We start from the raw sequence: 15,375 nt of genomic DNA on the forward strand, positions 1-15,375 counted from the left end.
TCAACTGTGGAGCCAGACTGCCTGGGTTCAGATCCAGGCCATGCCAGCCCACTAGCTCCACGACCTTAGGAGTTGGCCTCTCTACGCTTAAGTTTATTCATCTGAGGGGATGGTAATAATACCCACCCTCCTCGAAGTGGTGGCAAATCACCTGGGCTTATATTAAGTGAAGCACTCAGCACAGTGCTACTAGAAGATGTTTTTCCCCCACAACTGCTCAACTACACAAATACTAGTATCCCCATTTTTACAATGAGGGATCACAATTCAGGGAAGAGAACTGTGCAGTTTAAACCTTTTCACCCAAGTAGTTCTAAGGGGCGGGGTGTCCTGAGTGGTCACCCATCAAGGTCAATGTTTTTTAAAGTTCTTTTTTTTTAATATTTTATTTATTCATTTGACAGAGAGAGAGAACACACAAGTAGGCAGAGCACAGGCAGAGGGACAGGGAGAAGCAGGCTCCCCACTGAGCAGAGAGCCCGATGCAGGACCCCATCCCAGGACGCTGGGATCATGACCTGAGCCAAAGGCAGAGGCTTAATCGACTGCGCCACCCAGGTGCCCCTTAAAGTTCTTTTTTAGCTTAGTACCCCTAAGGATTCTGCTTTCTATATCCTAATATGTACCTGGTGGTTCCCCAAAAATCTTGCTGAAACACTGACGCTATGGGAAGATGAGGCTTGTTTTGTTGCTGTTGTTGATGTTGTTGGAGCCCAACACAGGACTTGAACTCACAACCCTGAGATCAAGAGTCAGATCAAGAGTCAGGGGCTTAACCGACTGAGCTACCCAGGCGCCCCAAGATGAGGCTTGTTTTTGTCCACTGGCTTTGAGAACTCTGGCACACAGCTGACGGGCCCTGAGGACCCAGTTTTGAGGCCAAAGGACCGGTGACTCAACCTTAAAGATGAGAATGCCCCTTCCCCGTTGGGCATCCCTCCCACCTGCCCACCCACACACTTTGTCCCCTAAGTTCTCGAAGCCACGCCTTTTCCGGCCTTGGCCCCACCCCTTCCTTCGGAGAAGCCCCGCCTTCTGGGCGCAATGCCCGCTGGGTCCTCGGGCACGTACCATCGGCGTCCCTGTGAGGGTGACGGGTCGGTGCCACCGGTTTGGCGCCGGCCTGTCTCAGCGCCCCTCAGCTTGAGCTCGGTCGCCAAGTGTGGGGCCCCGGGGCTCCCAGAGAGGCCTTCCGGGCACTTTGAGGGTTTCCCGCGGCCGCCGTCCCTGTGCGCGTCCCCGCCGGACTCGGCAAGTGGCGCGGTCCGGGGCGGGGCCTGCGGCGGCCGAGGGACGCGCCGCAGGTGAGCCGCGCGCACGGGGAGCGGTCCGGGCCGGGGCAGAGGGCCGGGAGGAGTCCGGACCGAGGACCAGGGATCCGGGGGCAACCTGGGGCCGGTTGGACGGCAGCCGCCGCCTCGTGCCTTCTCTGGGTTCTTCGGCCGGCCGGGGCCGCGGCGGCTCCCTCAGCGAGGGCTCCCTCCCCAGGGAGCTGGCCTCACCGGGGACGGACAGACAGACCCACTCCCGACTGCGACAGAGTCCCTGCCCACCCCAGCCTCCCGAGAGCGCGCGCCCTGACTGCAGGACCGAGGGGCTCCCGGTCCCCTCGGCAGGACTCGCAGGTGCACGTCCCGGCCCGGGAGGGACTGAGAGTGGATGGAGCGCCTCCCCCTCCCCGCGCTACTAGCTGCGAGGTTGTAGGATGCAGACGCACTGACCCCGGGAGAGACGCTCTGCCCCCATGCGCGTGCCTGGCGCCAGAACGCGCACACATACCCCTAACTGGCCCACGCGCTGTCCGGGTGAGCATCAAGTTGCTCCCCTCCCACCGGAGTTCAAGGTTGGCAGGCTCTGAGCTCCTAAGGCCCCTTTCCAGCCCGGGAGAGCCGAACTCAGGGCCTTGCTTGCCCCTGACCACCTCCCAGTACCACCCAGGCTGAGGTTTTGCATCCACCCTGGCATGCGGTCTTTCAGCGCCTGGCCCAAGCAGACACGGGGGCTGCCTGTGGCTAGGGTGGGTGGCACCTGGCCCTCACGTTTTCTTTGCAGGAATCTCCAGCCTCACCATGGACCCAGAGTGCTCCCAACTCCTCCCGGCTCTCTGTGCTGTTCTGGCGGACCCCAGGCAGCCCATGGCAGATGACACCTGTTTGGAGAAGTTGCTGGACTGGTTTAAAACAATAACTGAAGCTGGTAAGGGGGAGGGTGCTGCTGCTGACTGTCTTCCGGAGGCCAGAGGGTGCGTGGGACTCCCCTGTGCAGGGGGAAGGGGTGACCCCCTGGTTCCTTTCCTTCACATCCTAGAGAGTCCCCCTGGCTAGTTGGGAACACATCAAGCTCAAGCCTGAGGGAATGAGCAGGGGAAAGCTTGATCTTGACGTTCTTATCTGCTTCCAGCCCTGATTCAGGCCTCCTTTTGTTCAGTTCACACTGGATGGCTGTAGAGGAACTTATTTTGTTGTTACTGTTGCATTTATTCATTTGTTTCAAGAAATCACTTTTTGTTATTATGAAACTAATACATATCAAGAAATCACTATTTGTTATTATGAAACTAATACATATTCTTTAGATAAATCTTAAACAACACAAAGGAGTAAAGAGGAGAATTAAACCACCATCAACTTTTTAATTTCTTCTCAGCCCTTTTTCCTAACACATCATAAAGCTGCGTTTTTCTTTCTTTTTTTAAATTTTATTTATGGGGGGGGACACTGGTGCAAGTGGGGGGAGGGGCAGAGAGAATCTGAGCAGTCTCCCCACTGAGCGTGGAGCCCCACTAGGGGCTTGATCCCACAACCCTCAGATCATGACCTGAGCTGAAATCAAGAGTCAGACGATTAACTGACTGAGCCACTCAGGCGCCCCAGAGCTGCATTTGTCTTATAAAGATGAAGTCACACCATAAATATATCATGGTGTCTTGCTTTTTCTCTGTTACTATTATGGTGGGAGTTTTCTCTGTAGAATATGTTGATTTTATCGATTCTGTGCTGTGTGAATGGACTGTAATTTATGTAATCACACCTGTATTATTAGACGTCTGTGTTTCTGACGTTCCTTAGTATAAATAACGTTGGTTTCCTATGTAAGTCTTTTCACGTAGACAATCGATCTCTTGGCTGGTAGTGACCTTAGGATAGAGCCCATGTCATTAATTTCTGCTGTTAGTTCATTTGGTTTATCCTGCTCTTTTCTTCTTTGAGTTGGAACATCTTAGTCTCTCTTTAATACACACAAGTAGGCTGCACACTTCTCTGGAAGCTGTGTCCTGCACGTTTTACTTTGAGGTACTTTTGTCATTTGTTTTCAGATATTTCATACTCTTCATTGTGATTTTTTTCTCCTTCACACACAAGCGATTTAGAGGGGTATCTTTTAGATTCACAATGTAGGGTTTTCGTGTCTTATTATCATTGATTTTAACTTGTTTTATCGGATTTAGAGAGTATGTATATTTTGATTTCCTTGTATCCGTCAAGGTTTTTACTGTGGCAGAGTGTGCAATTTTTACAGATGTTCTGTAGGTGTTAATACCTGCTGCGTTTCTGGTATTTGTAGAGTCCTCAGTTGTGGCCTGGTTTGTAGTCAAATTTTTAAAAATTACTTTTAGACAGGTTTCTTTGAGACATAATGTACATACCAGGGAATTGACCCGAAGTGTACAATTGGTTGGTTTTCAGTGAGTTCACAGGGCAGTACAAGCATGCCACAGTGTGATTTTGCAGCGTGGTCCTCCCTGTAAAGGAAGCGGGGTGCCGCCCACAGTTCACCTGTCCCCCGGCCAGCCTGTATTCCGTCGGCCGCAGCGCTCTGCACAGTGCAGGCCCGCGGTGTCCTTACTCATCGGTTTGCTGGATTGTTTCTGAGATGGGAAGACCCTACCCTGGGATTGTGGATTCAGCAGTTTTTCTTTGAAGTTCCGTTTTGTGTTTTCATTTACAAATCTCGAAGCTAGTTAGGTCCATGTAGGCGTAGACCGTTCCACCTTTGCACAGCGACTTTCTTCCGAAAGCACCAGTGATGCTTTTTGCTTTCAAGTCCGGTTTGTCGGCTGTTCCTCTTGCTGCAGCCGCTCTTCAAAGGCGGGAAGCTGCGCGCTGCACCCTCACCGCTGTGCTCCCAGCCCTTCTGTGCCGTCCTGCTTCCTCAGTTCTGGCTTGTTCTCAATTTAGTATGAGCAGCTCTCGAACAGACTGTCTGTTGAGCTTACTGTTCTATTCGAACCTATGTTCTTTAGTATTTTTTTCAGAACTTCCCATGCCTTGTCTTTGTTCCTTTTTCCTCCTTTTCTGCCCTCCATTGGATTGATAAAGCTTTTGTTTCTAAAATTTTTTCCTTTTCTGGTTTTGAAGTTATGCATTCCCCTTATGTTCTTTAGTGGTTACCTCCAGACAAACTGGATTTTAAAAGTCAAAGTTAAAAAAAAAAGTCAAAAGTTAACTAGGATCTCTATCCGTTCCACCAGCAGGAGGATCTCGTGGCACTTTAACTCCAGCCCGGCACAATTTTCATGTTATTATAGTCTAGAATTTTGATTGTATCTGTTTTTTTTTTTTTTTAAGATTTTTATTTATTCATTTGAGACAGAGAGATACAAAGAGAGAGCACAAGCAGGGAGAAGGAGAAGCAGACTCCCCACTGAGCCAGGAGCCCGACATAGGGCTCGATCCCAGGACCTGGAGATCATGACCTGGGCCGAAGGCAGACGCTTAACCGTCTGAGCCACCGAGGCGCCCCTCTTGTTTTAAAACCCATCAAAACTTGTTTAATTTTTAAAGTTGGTGCTTTTTTAGATTCACCGACATGTTTCTTGGTTTCTCAGATTCATGCTTCTCTCTTCTTCATGCTGTTCTTTTTCCTTCTCACTGAACCACATCTATTTTTTTTTTTTAAAGATTTTATTTATTTGACAGAGAAAGACACAGAGAGAGAGGGAACACAAACGGGGAGTGGGAGAGGGAGAAGCAGACTCCCTGCCGAGCAGGGAGCCCGATGAGGGACCCGATCCAGGGACTCCAGGATCATGACCTGAGCTGAAGGCAGTCGCTTAACCAACTGAGCCACCCAGGCGCCCTGAACCACATCTATTGGTGGTTGTGTCCACAAGGGCCTCTCAACGGGAAACTCTCCCAGCCTGTGCCCCGCATTTCCCTTTGCCCACCTGGGTGCCTTTGAACTCTGGCGTTGCGGAGTATAGACATCTCCGGTACCACGTCTGGAAAAGGATGGCTGTTCCGTTCTACTTCCTTGCGTGTAGTATTCTCAGTGTAAGAAAAAGCATCCACTTGAGAGGTTAAGTGGTCTCCTGCTTTAATTTGCATTTCTTTTGTTGTAGTCAGCAGCAACAGAAGGCCTTTTCCCGTTTGCTGGACCCTTGTGTTTCCTGTCCTGACCTTTACCTGATGTGGAGGTGATGCCGGTTTGTGCCCTCCCATTGAGTTCAGGTCGTGACTCCTTTGTTGTGGTTGTTGCAAATATTTTCTTCCAGTGAGATTGCTAAATTTAACAGTGGGAGAGAAAGAGGTCTGGGAATTGCTAGAAGAATGGTCCTTTAGGGGGAGGCCTGGCTGGCTCAGTTGGAAGAGTGTGCGACTCTTGATTTCAGGGTTGTGAGTTCGAGCCCCATGTTGAGTGTAGAGATGACTTAAATAAATAAAACTTGAAGCGGGGGAGCACCTGGGTGGTATAGTTGGTTAAGCGTCCGACTCTTCATTTTGGTTCAGGTCATGATCTCAGGGTCGTGGGATCAAGCAGTTAGGCTCCATGCTCAGAGGGGAGTGTGCTTGGCCTTCTCTCTCTCCCTCTGCTCCTCCCCCCAGCCATGCATGCATGTGTATGCATGCTCTGTGTCTCTCTCTCAAATAAATAAATAAATCTTTAAAAACAAAAAAGAATGGTCTTTTAGGGCAAGCTGCATCACTCTGCCCCAGTGACCCCCCTCCCTGTCTGGGCCTGCCCCCAGGGTCCAGTCTCCTGTTGTTGCAGGAGAACCCCTGCCTGGTGGAGCTGCTGTGCCACATGCTGAAACCCCAGGACCTGAGTTCCAGAGTCCTCTCCTTCTCACTTCGCCTCACGGGGGTGTTGGCAGCCCAGGAAGATTGCTTCCAGTATCTTCAGGTGAGCCTGGGTCCTCCCGCCTGAGTGCCCCGCCGAGAAGTACATGGCTCACTTCTCTGCAGGTGCACAAGACAATGGCGGCCTCCGTGGCCCCTCGGTCTCTGAAATGCGCTGCCCCGTGTCGTGACTTGTACCACCAGCTTTTTATTCCTGAGCGTGATCCTTCTGTGAAAAACTGGCCAGGAATGATGTTGGAGTAAAAGGGTCAGATTTTTGGAATCAGAGCTGGGGTTGACTCAGCCCTCCGAGCCTTGGTTTCTCCCTGTGACAGGAGAGTTGTGTGTGTAACATGGAACCGTCACAAGGGTTAAGCAAGACCGTTGGTTTCACAGTCGGTCCTGTTGGATGAATGAATGAGTGACTCAAGAGAATTTCTCCGTAGTAATAAGGCATGGAGCTTGGAGAGCCCCCCCAGAGCTGTGCGTCTTACAGCTTTGCACACCCATGCACGGGCACAGCTGGGTTGGTTAGGTGATGCCCGATGGGAGCATGTCTGGCCCTGCGATGGCATCTCTTGGCACCTCTCGGAGCCTCACCAGCTCTCGGGAAGGCACATCAACGGTCTCGGACCCAGTGTGCGCAGGGCCCTGGGAAGGCCATGCTGTGATGCAGTCACTTGAAGAGAGGACAGTAGTGGAGAGGGATGTGTCCTCTCAGTAGCTTCGGAATGCTGTTCATGGATGCTCCTCAGTCCAGCAGTGCACATGCCCCAGAGGCGCAGCCCAGCACAGCTTGCCGTGGACTGACTTTCCAGGATGTTCTCTGGCAGCTCGCTACACCAAAGTGTGTTTTGGGGCCTAAGTTTGTGCTTGCTGTTCTCACGTGATACACATACTCATGCCCGGGTACCCGTGGTACCTTGCGGTTTGTAAAGCTCTTCAGGGTTTGCAGAATCACTTTGATTTTATCCTGGCGGCTGTGGCCAGTCAGCAGACCAGCGGTCTTCATTTCGCAGATGAGGAAACAGGGGAGGCCTAACGTAGGAGGCCCGCAGAAGTGGCAGCGCTCACACTAGACCTGCAAGAGTCTGCCGCTGGCTGCCTGCAGGGCCCAGGGGCCTGGGCCAGGGATGGGCTCTTAGCTGCAAAGAGGGGCTGCTCTCCCTTCCCCTGCTGTCCCCTCCCCGGGGCCCGCAGCGCTGGGTGGCCTCCTGTTCCCTTCCCAGCTACCCCTGCACAGACTCCTGGGAGGTCTCCCAGCACCACGGGCCCCTCAGGCACAGCTGTCCTGCAGCCTCAGTGTCTAGGCAGGGGACGTGCAGATGGACTGAGCAAGGCAGGGGCTGAGCCTCTGTCCCCGCCCCGTTGGCGAGGGGCTTTCACTTCAGGAGGGTCCCCCTTCGGTGACAGCGGCTCCCACAGGGGGCCTTCCCTGTGAGCCTCTGGCAGGGGCACCCTTCAGGGGCCGGTAGCCGCTGCAGACTTAGACTCCTATCCTGAGTAGTCGGAGTCTGTCTCCGAGGTCTCGCTGTCCCTGGTCCTGGAGTCTGAGACGATCGGAGGGGCCCCTTGCCCCTTGAGGGTCGGGCCGTAGCCGAACAGGATGCCCCGTGGCCTGGCCGGGGCACGACATAGGCTCTGACCGCCCTTGCTGCGGCGCAGATGGGCCCGGAGCGATGGCCGCACCAGCTGCAGCAACCTCGGTAAGAGGCAGCGTCGGGTTTCCCACACGCCGTGTTGAAACCCAGTCGTGAACGAGAATCTTACACCCCGGCAGGAAGCGTAGGACAAGGCACGATCGGACCGTGGGTGTCCCTAAGCCGGTGGAGCTTGAGTGGGGAGTTAGCCACTGCCGGCTGGGGTGGGGGGCCCGCAGCCGGGTTGTAAAGCGTTCGAACAGGTGCGAGGAGTAGGGTGGCCGGACACAGGTGTGCTGGGGTGTCCAGAGTGGGGGATACCCGGAGGAGGGTGGGTGCCCTGGTGGACCCCACAGGCCCAGCTCAGGAGTTCAGTAGGCTGTGGAGACCATCGGGGTCCTGGAGCACAATGTCCTGGTCAGAGGCGGACTTTTGGGGGTGAAACTCCTGGTACTGTTTTGGGGGAGGATTTCTGAAGTAAACAACTAACAGGATTGATGAACTTTTATTTAAAACCCAGTTCTTCTCCCAAAGGTGCCCCCTGGCAGGCAGACGTGGCCGTGCCGGGGGCCTCTGGGGCCGGCACTGGTTGTCACCTGGCACTTGCCAGAAGCGCAGCTGCCTGTGGGCTCCTCGTGTTGGCAGCGAGTGAGAAAGTCCCAGAGAAGTGCCTTGACGCTTGAACAACAGAAAAACCGTCTCTGATCCGCCCGTCTCCTGGGAACGGGCCCAGCTCACACTTCCTTCTCTGCTTCCCAGCAGGGGGAATTGCTGCCCAAGCTCTTTGGGGAGGCAGGACCCCTAGGAGGAGCCGCCTGGACCTCCCCCGCCGTGCGCAGCGGCTGGATCCAGGGTCTCCGCTCCCTGGCGCAGCACGCCAGTGCCCTGCACTTCCTGGCCCACTGCGGTGAGTGCCCCTGCCTGCTGCGCCCTCGGCCGTGGCCTGGCCGCATCTGTGGGGACCCCGGGGACATCGTGGCACCTTGCTAGCCATGTCTGCGCGTCTGAAAGTGGGTGTAACGTCACGGGGCTGCTGTGAGGAGCGCATGGGGGAGCAGGGTGGGGCGGGGCTCGAGGTCACTGCAGTGTCCTTGGCTCACAGGGCAGATCCAGCAGTGGGAGTGACCTTGAAATTAATTAGGATCAGAAGCCTCCTTGCAAGGGTCTAACGCTGCCGCCCTTGGAGCTTTCCCGTGCGGATTGCCCAACCTCGGAACAGAGGGGAGGCGGGGGCCCTAGCGGCGCCTGCTCCGAAGTCTGGCCGTGAGAGCCGCTCAGTGGTTTTAGCATCTCTGCCCTCTCCCTCAGATTCTGTCCCAGCTGAAGCCCGTTTTCTTCTCTCCCTGCCCTGTCCCCTACCCCAGGTGCTGTTGACACCATCTTCTCCCTGCAGGAAGATTCCAGCCTGTTTGTGGCCTCGGCAGCCGGGCAGCTCCTGGTGCACATCCTGGGCTTGTCTATGCAAGGCCCAGCCGGGGGGCCCCCCAGCCTGCAGGCTGGTGATTGGCCGGCGTGTGCCCAGAAGATCGTGGGTCACATCGAAGAGTCCCTGCGTGCCACGGCTACCCCACAGATCACACAGGCTCTAAATGTCCTGACCACCACATTCGGGCACTGCCACAACCCTTGGACACAAGTTCTGTGGGTGCAGCTGAGTCCGCTCGTGGCTGGTCTGCTGGAGAAAGACCCCATCCCAGCTGCACACTCGCTCGTGGATCTTCTCCTCAGCGTGGCCCGGTTAGTTCCTCTGGGGTGCAGCCGGGAGTGGGCAGGAGTTGGGGATGCTGTTTCCCTTGGGAAGTCTTAAGGTAGCTGTTAGATCCGGGGCCACATCTCGTGGGCTCCCCCAGGGCACCGCCAGGGGCAGGGGAATGCCAGAGGGGGTCTGAAAGCCCGCACGCCTAGGAAGGACTCCGTCTCAGTGGGACATACCCAGTCCAGGGCTGTGGCATTCGGGCACTACACGGGCTTTGGTGGGCAGGACGGAGAACTGACTTTCTTTCTGGGCTTCTCTGCAGCTCTCCTGGGCTGAGTTCTTCCAGCTGCGGCCTATGGGAGACTCTGGCTCAGACTCTGAGCCATCTGAGCCCCACCCAAGCAGGGCCGTTGGCGTTAGGGATCCTGAAACTGCAGGACTGGTAAGGATTGGGGCTTATGTCGTGTGAGGACAGGCAGAGAGGTCTCGGGCATGGTCCTCATGGTCAGGGAGCTTTCGGGGAGCTCCTGAAACCAGAGAAGAGTCAGGGGCGGCCATCAGGGATGTGGCTGGGCCATACTCCGGTTATTGCCAAGGCCTTGCTGGAGGCTGTGGCTTCCACGTGCTGTAGAGACAGAATAACATTTTCAAACAAAAGCTTTGTAGGCTCCCCAAAGAGAAAACAGACTCGGGGCTGCTTCGCTCAGAGCAGGGCTAGATTTGTACCCAGGATCCGCTTGCTCAGCTGCCCTCTTCCCTCCTCCCCAGTGGCCTTAGCATGCACATCACTGGGGTGGATTCTAGGGGCCCTGGGATGATAGAGGGGGACCTAGTAGGCAGGAGTGGCCAGATAGCTTCCCGCAGGGAGAGGGAAGGATGCATGGGTCCAAAAAGATGGGAAGAACGAGGGCGTCTTTCCAGGGTTCTGGGCAGTTGAGACATGGTCATGTTGGCCCAGGTTGGGGGTGAAAGTCGCCACAGGACCCACTCCCCAGAGGGGGGCTGGGGGTACAGTGCAAGCCTGGCTCTGGGCTCCAGGCTCTCCAGATGTTCAGGGAGAGGTAGTGGTCTGACGGGGGAGGGCCGGGCAGCCGGCCTGGAGGGAGAATTCTGTGCTAGCTTAGCCTCCCACCTGACCCTGAGCCCAAGAACACAGGAGATGAAGCCCCAGGAACGCTCCCAGGAGGTGGGCCTCCCATCCCCCTGGCCCTCAGCAGGCACTGTCCATTGGAGCAGGTGTGGCCCATCCTTCGAGGGGCTGTTCCTGGGGCCTGGGGAGGTGCTTTCTAGCAGCTTCCGTGGAGTCCCCTGCTGGCGGCCTGCGTGCTGGTCACAGTGCTTGCAAGGAAGTTGTTTCTCAAGAGGGTGTCTGGATCACCAACACTGGCCTTTTTGCCCCAGACTTGCTGGGGATGTTAGGGGGTCAGCCGGCTCAGCCCAGGGTCGGGAAGCGGCACTCACTGTGTCCTCTGTGCTTAGTCCACAGGCACTGAGGGCCCAGGCCTTTGCTGTCCTCCTCCAGCCTCTGGCCTGTGTCTTTAAAGCCATGGCTCAGGACCCCGGACCCTCTGGTATGCTGCTTCCTAAGGGTGGGCGGGTGCAGGAGGGCAGGCCACTGGGGTCCGGGGCATGTCCTTGGTGTTGGGGCAGGTCAGTGGGCAGCAGGGTACCCAGCTCGCCGCCCCCGCCGAGAGTGCAGGGGCCTGGGTGGGGGCTGTTGTCACAGGCCTGACTGCTCCTCATCTTGCGTCCCTACCGTGGGATGAATGGGGCAGCATCACCCCCGGTGGGCATCATCCAGGTGGCCCCAGTAGCTGGGTGGTTACGTGGGCCTGCACCACATGGTGGTTCCCGACCCAGAACAGGCACACCGGCTGTCCGCCTGGATGCGTCTAGATTCTGTGACCAGGGTGATGGGGGGGTTGGCCTCCCCTGCTGTGACTCCTCTTGCTTCAGCCTTGCGGTGTGCCGAGGATTAGCGAAGGGGACCCACGTGTACCTAGTAGCCCCGTGTTGAGCGTAGGGACCAGTGTCCTGAGCAGCGGGACTGGCCCAGGAACGGGCTGTGGGGAGAGCTGGGCTCCATGGCTCAGGAGCCCCGCAGACAGGTTCAGAGAGCCCAGCTCCGGCCAGCCGTGCCACCGTGGGAGCGTCACCCGCTGGGAGCCTCTGGTCCTGGTGTCCGGCGTGCGGCGTGCGGGAGGCGCCCGCTGACTGGGCGCGGCCTCTGGCTCGGCCTGCAGGTGTGCCGGACGGTACCGTGGGCGGCTCCATGACGGCGGGCGTGCCCCTCCCCTCCAAGGCGGCCTGCGTGGGGCTCCTGTGCCGGAGCCTGGCCCACCTGGAGCTGCTGCTGCCCCTGGTGAGTGCGGCCCGGGCCCGAGTCCGCAGCGGCAGGGGGACCTGGGGCCTGCGCTGACCGCCCCCTCTCCCCCAGCCCCAGCGCCCCTGCCCCTGGCCTCAGGCGCCCCTGCTGGGGGCCGCGGTGACCCTGCTGCAGCTGTGCGGGGGCTCAGCAAGGCCGGCCTGCGACATGGGGCGCCACCTCTGCACGCTCCTGCTGGGCTGCGTGCGGGTCCAGCGGGCGGCCCTTGATTTCCTGGGGGCGCTGTCGGACGGGACAGGTAAGGCAGAGGGCCCCGCAAGCCCCGCTCGCCTGCTGCGCCGGGGCCACCGTCCTCTGCGCGTCCTCTCTGGGGCGGGGCTGGGACTCGGCTGGCCAGTGCGTTCCGTCCCCTGCTCTCCTTGGATTGACGCGCTCTTGTGCTGGGGGGGCCCTTGGAGGGGAAGGCTGGGTGCTTCCTCCATGTCTGTCTCAGGCCCCCGAGAGCTGGTGACGCAGGTGTTCGCTGTCCTTCTGGAGTATCTCAGGAGCCCAGACTCCAGCCCCACGGTACAGGCACGGGGTGCAGGGGGAGGGAGGGGAGGAGGGGGGAGACGTGTGGGGAAGACCCTGCAGGCCTCTAGAACAGGGCCTTCTGCAGGACCAGAGTTGCTTCTTTTTTTTTAGATTTATTTCGATAGAGAGCAGGGGGAGGGCAGAGGTGGAGGGAGAGAATTTCAAGCAGACTCTGTGCTGAGCGCAGAGCCCGACGCGGGGGGCTCCATCACGACCCTGAGATCATGGCCTGAGCTGAAACCAAGAGTCAGACGCTTAGCCGACCGAGCCACCCAGGCGACCCCAGACTCTCTTCCTACAGTGAGGGGCAGGCGGCGGCTTGGGGTTTGACCCAGGGCCTAGTGGTGGTGAGGCCTGAGCGCCAGGGGAGCTGAGCCATGGAGAACAGGGAATTCTCTAGGAGAGTGGGGACTGGAGCCCCATGGGCCCTGCATTTGGAATCCAAACTCCTCGTCAGCGTTTTCTGCAAACATGCTCCTCGTCATGGCCGCGTGGTGGCTGGGCTCTGGTGGGTGCAGGGTGAACGCCCCCTGCCATCGAGCAGGCAGTTAGAGGTTGGCACAGCAGGCCTGGTGGCTTCCCGCGCCTTTGAGGAAAGGGGGCCTGGAGAGTGTCCAGTGGTGGGGGTCCTGACGGGAGCTGTTCCCTTCTCCTGTCTCGTGACCCGGGATGTCAGCTCTGCCGCTGCCTGGTGTTTCTGCCTCCCAAAAACGAAACCCGGGGCTGCCTGCTCCCTGCCCCCAGGGCCCCATCTGTGTCACAGAGAGCAGGGACAGGAGCACCGGGTGGCGGACAGGGGCAGGCAGGCCAGCTCCCCCTCACTGCTCCTGGCCCTGCAGCCCTGCTTTGCCTGCTCCAGGTTCTGAAGAAGGCCTTCCAGGCCACATTCAGGTGGCTCCTGAACTCACCCAAGACCCCCGGCTGCTGGGATCTGGATCCCCACGCCCTGCTGTTCCTGAGAGGTAATCCGGGCCCTTCCCAGCTAAACCGAGGGAGTCACAGGGGTGAGCAGTTGGGAGCAGGGCGGGCCTGGCCTGGGCTCCTCTGAGCTGCCCCTCCTGCCCCAGACCTGCTCCCTGTGCTGCAGAAGCGTCTTTGCAGCCCCTGCTGGGAGGTGAGGGACTCCAGCCTCGAGTTTCTGACCCAGATGACCAGACACTGGGGAGGTGAGTGCTGGGCGGGAGGGGGCCTGGCCTCGGCACACCGGTTGTCTCTTGGTGGCTTTGGGAAGCAGACCGCCGAGGCTGCCCTTGGAGAAGCGAGGGAGGAGGCTGCGGGCTCCGGCCTTGGTCACAGCCGGTTGTGGCCGCTTGGACCCCCAGGGCAGGCCGGCTTCAGACACGCACTCCTCGCTTCGGAGGTGCCCAAGCTCACCGAGCAGCTCCTACGAGATCCTGAGAGTTATGTCCGTGCCAGCGCAGTGACTGCCATGGGGCAGCTCTCCAGCCAGGGGTTGTGTGTCCCCCCCGCCGGCCCTGAGCACCAAGGGGGCCAGCAGGTAGGAGCCGGTGGGGCCCCAGGTAGCCCACACCTGGCGGTCGTCTAGATGCCCAGGGCCTAGTGGGTTGGCCACCCAGGGTCAGGCAGTCTGGGGCCAGGGTTCTGTCAGGGACGTTCCCTGAATCCCTGGCTCTTCTTCCAAGCACCCCTGTCATTTGGATGTGGTCACCCCTGTTTGATGCATGATCAAATGGAGGGCTGAGGGGAAAAGCAGGTTTTGCCCCAGACCTGCGTGGCAGGGGATTCTCTTTGGGGCGGGGGTTCTGTGCCCGTCAGCCCTGCCTGCCCCTCTCGCCTCCCACCGCCTCTCTCTCTGTCCTCCAGAAGAGCCTGCTCGTGGAACTTCTGCACATCCTCTCCACAGACTCGGAGGGATTCCCGCGGAGGGCCGTCATGCAGGTCTTCACCCAGTGGCTGAGGGACAGCCATGCCGACGTGGCAGGGGACACGGAACAGTTTGTGGCTGGGGTTCTCCAGGTAGCCAGCCAGGATCTAGACTGGGAGGTCCGGGCCCAGGGCCTGGAGCTGGCGCTGGTGTTCCTGGAGCAGACGCTGGGCCAGCCCCGTTCCCACTGTCCCCATGCTGTGACCCCGCCTGTGGAGGCCCCCGTCGGCCCGCTGGCCCAGGCTCTGCAGCCGCTCTGCCGAGTGCGGCTCTTTGACTTCGCCTTTCGTGCCTTGTTTGACTGTGACCGACCCGTGGCTCAGAAGTCCTGTGATCTTCTCCTCTTCCTGAGGGCTCAGACGGCTTCCTCCAGCAGCCTGCAGGAGTCCCGGAGCAGCCCCGATGTGGCCTCCGTGGAGGCCGCCCTGCAGAGGTGGCAGGCGGGTGATCAGGCCCAGCCCCTGGGGGACCTGGAGCCCGAGGTCGTGCTGGCCGTGGTGAGGTCTCTGGACCTGGAGGGCCTTCGGGGGGCTTTGGCCGAGAGCAGCGACCATGTGGAGAAGAGCCCTCAGTCGCTCCTGCAGGACATGCTGGCCACGGTGGGCGTCCTGGGGGAGAACGAGGCCGACTGCTACTGAGGCAGCCCACTGGCGACGTGCCCGGGCCCCCCTCCCCTGTGCCACATCCCTGCCTTGGGACCCTGTTGTCCTGAGAGCTCTGGCCGGCCAGGCAACACGAGGGACCTTTTGGGGAGACCGGGACCAGGTGGGACCAACCAGGTTGACGAGTCCGTCTTGATGTAAGATGAAAGAAGTGGCTTATTTTTTACTCAAAATAAATGGCGTTTGGCAGTGCCGCTGAGTTAACCTGTGTTCTCACTGCCGTGGGGGTAGGTCCCGGGCCCAGTGGGGCTTTGGAGAAGCATCTGAGGAGGGATTTCTCTGCTGGACAGCCACGTGCTTTGCAGGTATGTGTTGGGGGGGGGGGGTCTCGACCCACTGTGCCCCCGGGATGCCCAGACGTCAGAGAGAGAGGAGCTTGGGCTGGAGAGTGGCCCTGGATTGTAGCCCCTGGTGATGGTGACCCCGGGTCGGACCAAGGCCAGGTCTCCGGCCTCTGAAGCCCCAGGATCACCATACACTCGTAGTGACTGAAAGCCTGCTGTCTCAGCCAACCAGGCAGGAGAGCTGCTGGGG

At 58.4% G+C, this 15,375-nt stretch overlaps 1 protein-coding gene across 6 annotated transcripts; it reads left to right on the top strand.

Annotated features, from left to right (window-relative positions):
• The first annotated feature begins 1,047 nt into the window (after positions 1 to 1,047).
• Positions 1,048 to 15,033, top strand: BRAT1 (BRCA1 associated ATM activator 1). Of its 6 annotated transcripts, XM_031024474.2 has the most exons (15): positions 1,048 to 1,304; positions 1,489 to 1,625; positions 2,053 to 2,196; positions 5,969 to 6,123; positions 8,459 to 8,606; positions 9,064 to 9,436; positions 9,718 to 9,837; positions 10,875 to 10,966; positions 11,639 to 11,757; positions 11,833 to 12,019; positions 12,215 to 12,288; positions 13,154 to 13,256; positions 13,362 to 13,460; positions 13,617 to 13,792; positions 14,119 to 15,033. In XM_031024474.2, the coding sequence occupies exons 3-15, from the start codon at positions 2,070 to 2,072 to the stop codon at positions 14,815 to 14,817; spliced, it is 2,472 nt and encodes an 823-aa protein (XP_030880334.1). In that variant the 5' UTR covers positions 1,048 to 1,304; positions 1,489 to 1,625; positions 2,053 to 2,069; the 3' UTR covers positions 14,818 to 15,033. The 6 variants fall into 6 exon arrangements, with proteins under 6 accessions (XP_030880334.1, XP_030880338.1, XP_081675390.1 ...); XM_031024478.2 differs by lacking the exon at positions 1,489 to 1,625; XM_081819264.1 differs by lacking the exon at positions 1,048 to 1,304 and having other exon boundaries at positions 1,317 to 1,625; positions 14,122 to 15,033.
• The last annotated feature ends 342 nt before the right edge of the window (positions 15,034 to 15,375 follow it).

Source organism: Leptonychotes weddellii, chromosome 5, assembly GCF_054177405.1.
Source record: "Leptonychotes weddellii isolate Sample4059 chromosome 5, ASM5417740v2, whole genome shotgun sequence".
Lineage (NCBI taxonomy): Eukaryota > Metazoa > Chordata > Mammalia > Carnivora > Phocidae > Leptonychotes > Leptonychotes weddellii.